Raw genomic sequence first — 7,350 nt, 5'->3', positions numbered from 1 at the left:
ATTGAAAACACGTATGACTAGAGTAGGCCTACTAGAAATCTTTCCCAGGTTTAACAGCAGTTCCACAATGATTGAATACTCGAACAAAAATGAAGACAGTGGTTTCGGATAAATTGTGTAGAGATATTCTACTGAGTTTGAGACTGCTGCGGAAAAAAGATTCCTTAACATTCAGATTTGCAATTTTACAAGGCTGTGTAGAAATGTGTCTGCGTTGTGACATTCACAATACTTGAATACTTTAATACTAAAGTACTGACAGGGGTTTGTTTGTTTATTTATTTATGCCGTAGGTGAGATAATATATTTGAAATAACAATATGTCAACTTTGTGTTGTTACCTCACCCTTTAAGCTAAAGTCATGAGGCAAATAACTCTGCACATCTCAAAAGAGCGCCAAGGAAGTGTCAGTAAGGCAGGCCAAGAAAGAAAAGTGACTGGTGTTTTGAAGTGGTAAAGAGTTGTGTCAGGTTGTAATTGAACAGACAGATAGTGTAATGTGTATTTGCTTTAATTGGCTTTGCTGCTTGGCCCCCATGGTATAATAAAGTGTGAATAACCTAATAATATAATGTAATTTCACATGTTTTAGCATAGATGTACCAGCCTATTATGCATAAATACATTCAAATGGTTGTATGTGTGCCAGAGAGAGATTTATTTAATTATTTCGATAGCTGGTTGTATAGGTGAAACATTTTGCTTATATTTGTAAATGGATATATTTATTAAAAAGACATGTCCTTTGCAGCAAAATGAACTTTAGCCTGCTTTAATGTATTTAATTTATTGCATCGGCAGTGTTTTGTCATTTAAATTTTTGTACTGATAATTGAGAACAGCCATGTAATTGAGTCTTTGAGTTAGCTTTTATTATTTATTTAAATTTGCCTTTTGTCTACATTTTCACATTTTGATAAAATATATCAAAACAAAACAGAAGAGAAAAAAGACAAACACAAGAAATTCACAGTTAGACCAGTTTATTGGTATTTTTAATCACTCTGAAGTAGATTGTTGCTGCTCAAGAGGTCTTTTGTTGAGACACGGTCTGGCTTGTAGCCTGGGAAGATGAGCTGACCACTTTGCCATCCACCACCTCTTCAACAATGGTTACCACTTTGCGTGTAGTTGTGCTTGTGCTTGAGCTTGTGCTTGTGTTTGAGAGGCTGCAGAGGTAGAAAGACAAAATTACAGAAATGTCAGACAGATAGTTCCATGCCACTTTAATTTTGTTGCAATAATTCATGGCTGCCCACTGAAACATTTTGACATTACTGTTTAATCTAAACGCTGTTCTTTAGAGATTTTGTGTTGTAGTTGTCACACCTAGCAGTCTCTCCATCCAGAAGTCTTCTGTACTCTGCGATCTCCATCTCCAGTCTGGTCTTGATGTCCAGAAGGATCTGATACTCATGACCTTGGCGTTCCAGATCGGCACGAAGTTGCACCAGTTGCTCTTCCAAGCTGGTCACCTGGAACTGGTAGCCGGACAACATGGCGGAATAACGGGCCTGTGTGTCTGCCAAAGTGCCTTCCAACGACGCTTTCTGTTTGGGGGGGACATTAATTATTCTGTGTTTTACGCAATGTAATGACAAAACTTTAAGGGAATCATCTCTCTTACCATACTGAGTTGTGACTGTAGCTCGATTTCAAGACCCTGGAGTGTGCGTTTAACCTCTGTGATTTCAGATCTGGATGTTTGAAGGGTTTCTGTGCTGACAGCAACTTCTTTGTTAAGAGCTTCACTCTATAAAAGACAATCCATAGCAAAGCAGTCAGGTAAGTCTTTTGTTGGCTTTGATTATAAGGTTGCACTTTCTTTAAAAACATTTGATTTTTACCTTGGACTGGAACCAAGCCTCAAGATCCTTGCGATTCTTATTAGCAACGGCCTCATAATGCTCACGGATTTCAGCCATTATCTTTGTCAGGTCTTCCTGTGGCGCTGCGTCAACCTCTACATTGACCTGTCCGCTCATCTGGGCACGTGCTGCCAAGAGTTCCTAAAAATGTAATAACAAACCACTGAGCATTTGCTTCATTTAGTAGAGGAATTACTTATTTATCAAAGAGTGTGAACCAACTTACCTCCTCATGATTCTTCTTGAGGAAGATCAGTTCTTCTTTCAGCCCCTCAATCTGCATCTCCAGATCAGATCTGGTCATTGTCAGCTCATCCAGCACCCTTCTCAGCCCAGCAATATCTGCCTCTACAGACTGCCTCATGCTCAGCTCATTCTCATATCTGCACAAAAAAAAGAAACTGATAAATGCTTTTGACCTTTTATAGATGTTGGAAGTGCTGTTTGTTATTTTGCTAGTCACTTACTTGACTCTGAAGTCATCTGCAGCCAGCTTGGCATTGTCAATGCTCAAGTAGATGCCTCCATTTACACCAGTAGCATTCTGAATCTTCAAGGGGGAAAATGAATAAATAAAAAAAAAAATCAATTTTAGATATCTCCTGAAGTTAAGTACTTGAGAAATATGGTATTTTTTCACATGCCTTGAATATATGCTTTGCAAATAAAGAAACATGGGATATTAAAAACTGGATCATTTTTATCTAAAGGTGGTTTAATGATTGAGTAATATGTTCTATAGTTAGGTCTCGTACCTTGGCCTGGAGGTCACTGATAGTAGCGAAATAGGCGCTGTAGTCACGAGCAGAGGGGCCCGTCTTGCTGTCCAGGAACTGGCGGATCTTCAGCTCAAGTTCAGCATTAGCCTTCTCGAGGGAGCGCACCTTCTCCAGGTAGGAGGCCAGACGGTCATTGAGGTTTTGCATGGTGGCTTTCTCATTTGCAGACACATCAATGGCATCAGCCAGGTTGAAACCAGCACCACCTCCAAAGCCAGCACCTCCAGCAGAGAAGGAACGAGAAGCAGAGGCACTGGAGATACGGACACCGGTTCCTCCTGCTCCCCCATACACGCTACCGGCACGCATGGCTGAGACACGACCAGCTCCACCACCGGAGACAGATAAGCGAGAAGATCCTCCTGAGGACATATAGGTGCGGGTGGAAGAAGAAGACATCATTTTGAAGGAGTCTTGCTGTTGTTCTCTACTCTGGCTGGAGAATGAGTGAGCGGATGAGTGAGGAGAAGACAACCCTTGTTCCTTTTATGCGGACAAATGGGGGAGGGACTAGATGGATGAATTGCCCAAGGTGGGGGAGCATGAAACTATTTGCCCATTCCCAGAGGTAGCAGGCGTGGCTGAAGACAGGTTTGCATGTTGTGTTAACATTTAACAGTTTCACTTAAATATCTCAAAAACTCCTTAAATTTTGACTCAAGCATAAAATCATGATTTTTTTTTTTTTTTTTTTTGAGTTTCTCTAATTTAACTAATTCCTTTCTCTTCAATGAAACTTTTGATGTTTGCATTAGGAATGCACAGTATAGTGGCTCTATCAGTCTGATAAGTAAAATATAAAAAAAATATATTTATATATTTTCAAGAAATAATAGCCAAATGATCATGGGACCACACTCTATATGTATTTGGCCTATTGTCATAAAAATAAAATGTTTACTCAAAGCCTCCAAGATATTTTTTTTTGTGTGGGACACAGGCATTTTATTTCTTGATTCTTTGTTATATTATTCTTTGCTGTACATATAGGTATTTATCATTTCTTAATTCCAGTGGTTCATAATAGGCCAGTTTATAAATGACTGTGGGGTAAAAGTTTTATTTGCTTTAAAATAAAATATTTTCCACTGCACATATTGGTTGGTGTCATCTGAAGCATGTACAGATGTGGACTTCCAAGGTGGGTATATATTGTAATTTCACAAAATGTAGATTAAATAAAATCAGCAAATATATTAATAATATAAATGGTCAGTTATCAGGATTGGCATAAATTCCATTACCTAGTTTGCATATGTTTTTTTTTTTTTTTTAATATTGTTTACGGATCATACATTTAAACAATGCAATTCTTACTGATGCATAAATTGAGCTAGATTAAAAACCAAATGATTAAAAGCAGTTTTAGCTTGTCTGAATTGGGTTTTAGGTGACCTAATATTAATCAGATTGTGAGGGATTAGAATGTTTTTATTTAAATTGGAAAATTTAAAGTTTTAATTTTGCATGTAACTAAGTTGTGTTGAGCAACTTTTAAATGTTTGGAATGTGGAGTGAATATAATACTGTAGAGCTAAACATGGTTAGTATCTAATATTGTTTCATTCTAAAAAAAAAAAAAAAAAATTAATAATTTTATAAATTCCTAATATAGTAGAACTAATTCTCAAGTGATTATTAGATTTTGCTCTGAGCTCTGAGTGACCCATATTATATAGGTACAGAGTTAACTACACCTTTTGACCAACAGGAGGCAATGTCCAGAAGCTATACAGGGTCCCACCCAGCATGCAAGTATGTAGTTATGTAACAAAAGGGACTTTACTGCACTGCAATTGCTTCAGGGACAGTCACCTAGAGCAGTGTTTCCCAACTCCATTTCTGGAGGTACATATTTTAATCAGGTTTGTTTAATTAGAAAAATTTCGAAAATGTTAATCTTGCCTAGCTACCTGGGGTTATGTCCTTTGCTCAAGGCCACACAGGTGATGACCCTTTAGGATTTGACCCCGCAACCTTTACCAGCTTATGTCAATTCAGTGCATTACAGCCATGTAATTGGGTCTTTGAGTTAGCTGTTAATCATTTTTCTAATTCTAATGTTTTATACCACAACTAAGCTAATACCAGCTGATCTGTTTTTTTTTTTTGGATGCCTTTTGGCCTACATTTTCACATTATGTGAAAATATATCAAAACAAAAGAGAAGAAAATAAGACAAACACAAGAAATTCAGAGTTAGACCAGTTTATTGGTATTTTTTATCACTCTGAGGTACATTGTTGCTGCTCAAGAGGTCTTTTGTTCAGACACGGTCTGGCTTGTAGCCTGGGAAGATGAGCTGACCACTTTGCCATCCACCATCTCTTCAACAATGGTTACCACTTTGCGTGTAGTTGTGCTTGAGAGGCTGCAGAGGTAGAAACACAAAATTACATTACAGAAATGCCAGACAGATAGTTCCATCCCACTTTAATTTTGTTTGTTGCAATAATTCATGGCTGCTCACTGAGAAATTTTGACACTACTGTTTAATCTAAACACTGTTCTTTAGAGATTTTGTGTTGTAGTTGTCACACCTAGCAGTCTCTCCATCCAGAAGTCTTCTGTACTCTGCGATCTCCATCTCCAGTCTGGTCTTGATGTCCAGAAGGATCTGATACTCATGACCTTGGCGTTCCAGATCGGCACGAAGTTGCACCAGTTGCTCTTCCAAGCTGGTCACCTGGAACTGGTAGCCGGACAACATGGCGGAATAACGGGCCTGTGTGTCTGCCAAAGTGCCTTCCAACGACGCTTTCTGTTTGGGGGGGGAATTAATTATTCTGTGCTTTACACAATGTAATGACAAAACTTTAAGGGATTCATCCCTCTTTGCTTACCATACTGAGTTGTGACTGTAGCTCGATTTCAAGACCCTGAAGTGTGCGTTTAACCTCTGTGATTTCAGATCTGGATGTTTGAAGGGTTTCTGTGCTGACAGCAACTTCCTTGTTAAGGGCTTCGCTCTATATAAGACAATCCATAGCAAAGCAGTCAGGTAAGTCTTTTTTTGGTTTTGATTATAACGCTGCTCTTTCTTTAAAAACATCTGATTTTTACCTTGGACTGGAACCAAGCCTCAAGATCCTTGCGATTCTTATTAGCAACGGCCTCATAATGCTCACGGATTTCAGCCATGATCTTTGTCAGGTCTTCCTGTGGCGCTGCGTCAACCTCTACATTGACCTGTCCGCTCATCTGGGCACGGATTGCCAAGAGTTCCTAAAGATGCAATAACAAACCACTGAGCATTTGCTTCATTTAGAGGAATTACTTGTTTATTGATGAGTGTGCACCAGCTTACCTCCTCATGATTCTTCTTGAGGAAGATCAGCTCTTCTCTCAGACCCTCAATCTGCAACTCCAGATCAGATCTGGTCATTGTCAGCTCATCCAGCACCCTTCTCAGCCCAGCAATATCTGCCTCTACAGACTGCCTCATGCTCAGCTCATTCTCATATCTGCACAAAAAAAAAGAAACTGATAAATGCTTTTGACCTTTTATAGATGTTGGAAGTGCTGTTTGTTATTTTGCTAGTCACTTACTTGACTCTGAAGTCATCTGCAGCCAGCTTGGCATTGTCAATGCTCAAGTAGATGCCTCCATTTACACCAGTAGCATTCTGAATCTTCAAGGGGGAAAATGAATAAATAAAAATAGACAAATTTTAGATATCTCCTGAAGTTACATACTTGAGAATATGGTATTTTTTCACATTATTTGAATATATGCTTTACAAATGAGGAAACATGGGATATTGAAAACTGGAAAATTTTTATCTAAAGGTGGTTTAATGATTGACTTGAGTAATATGTTCTATAGTTAGGTCTTGTACCTTGGCCTGGAGGTCACTGATAGTAGCGAAATAGGCGCTGTAGTCACGAGCAGAGGGGCCCGTCTTGCTGTCCAGGAACTGGCGGATCTTCAGCTCAAGATCAGCATTAGCCTTCTCGAGGGAGCGCACCTTCTCCAGATAGGAGGCCAGACGGTCATTGAGGTTTTGCATGGTGGCTTTCTCATTTGCAGACACATCAATGGCATCAGTCAGGTTGAAACCAGCACCACCTCCAAAGCCAGCACCTCCAGCAGAGAAGGAACGAGAAGCAGAGGCACTGGAGATACGGACACCGGTTCCTCCTGCTCCCCCATACACGCTACCGGCACGCATGGCTGAGACACGACCAGCTCCACCACCGGAGACAGATAAGCGAGAAGGTCCTCCTGAGGACATGTAGGTGCGGGTGGAAGAAGAAGACATCATTTTGAAGGAGTCTTGCTGTTGTTCTCTACTCTGGCTGGAGAATGAGTGAGCGGATGAGTGAGGAGAAGACGACCCTTGTTCCTTTTATGTGGACAAATGGGGGAGGGATTAGATGGATGAACTGCCCAAGGTGGGGGAGCATGAAACTATTTGCCCATTCCCCGAGGTAGCAGGCGTGGCTGAAGACAGGTTTGCATGTTGTGTTAACTTTTAACAGTTTCACTTAAATTCCTCAAAAACTCCTTACATTTTGACTCAAGCGTAAAATCATGGAATGACTGAAAGGTGTGTGGGTTTTTTTTCTTTTTCTTTTTTTTTCTTTAAATTAATTAATTTTATTCTCTTCAATGAAACTTTTGATGTTTGCATTAGGAATGCACAGTATATTGTCTCTATCAGTCTTATATTTTCAAGAAATTATATGTATATTATATATA

General features: G+C 39.5%; 1 protein-coding gene across 3 annotated transcripts; it reads right to left on the bottom strand.

Annotated features, from left to right (window-relative positions):
• Window positions 1–967: 967 nt before the first annotated feature.
• Window positions 968–6,988, bottom strand: LOC127500989 (keratin, type I cytoskeletal 13-like). 3 transcript variants are annotated; one of them, XM_051872662.1, is made up of 7 exons: window positions 6,488–6,988; window positions 6,198–6,280; window positions 5,956–6,112; window positions 5,712–5,873; window positions 5,492–5,617; window positions 5,189–5,409; window positions 968–1,170 (listed from the first exon to the last, which is right to left on the bottom strand). In XM_051872662.1, exons 1-7 carry the CDS (start codon window positions 6,911–6,913, stop codon window positions 1,026–1,028), a joined length of 1,320 nt encoding a protein of 439 aa, XP_051728622.1. In that variant the 5' UTR covers window positions 6,914–6,988; the 3' UTR covers window positions 968–1,025. The 3 variants fall into 3 exon arrangements, with proteins under 3 accessions (XP_051728622.1, XP_051728623.1, XP_051728624.1); XM_051872663.1 differs by lacking the exons at window positions 5,189–5,409; window positions 5,492–5,617; window positions 5,712–5,873; ... (1 more) ...; window positions 6,198–6,280; window positions 6,488–6,988 and adding exons at window positions 1,331–1,551; window positions 1,629–1,754; window positions 1,849–2,010; ... (1 more) ...; window positions 2,337–2,419; window positions 2,625–3,108; XM_051872664.1 differs by lacking the exon at window positions 968–1,170 and adding an exon at window positions 4,841–5,019 and having other exon boundaries at window positions 6,488–6,987.
• Window positions 6,989–7,350: the final 362 nt, after the last annotated feature.

This window comes from Ctenopharyngodon idella, chromosome 19 (genome assembly GCF_019924925.1).
Source record: "Ctenopharyngodon idella isolate HZGC_01 chromosome 19, HZGC01, whole genome shotgun sequence".
Taxonomy (NCBI): Eukaryota; Metazoa; Chordata; class Actinopteri; order Cypriniformes; family Xenocyprididae; genus Ctenopharyngodon; species Ctenopharyngodon idella.
The sequence above is the reverse complement of the archived record's forward strand: the minus strand, read 5'-3'. Positions and strand labels throughout refer to the sequence as shown.

Coding starts and splice junctions, on each gene's coding strand:
- LOC127500989 (XM_051872662.1), bottom strand. CDS start 6,913: ATGATGTCTTCTTCTTCCACCCGCACCTACATGTCCTCAGGAGGACCT. Junction 6,113..6,197: donor GCAGATGACTTCAGAGTCAA/GTAAGTGACTAG, acceptor TTTTTTGTGCAG/ATATGAGAATGAGCTGAGCA. Junction 1,171..5,188: donor CTGGATGGAGAGACTGCTAG/GTGTGACAACTA, acceptor CTACCTCTGCAG/CCTCTCAAACACAAGCACAA.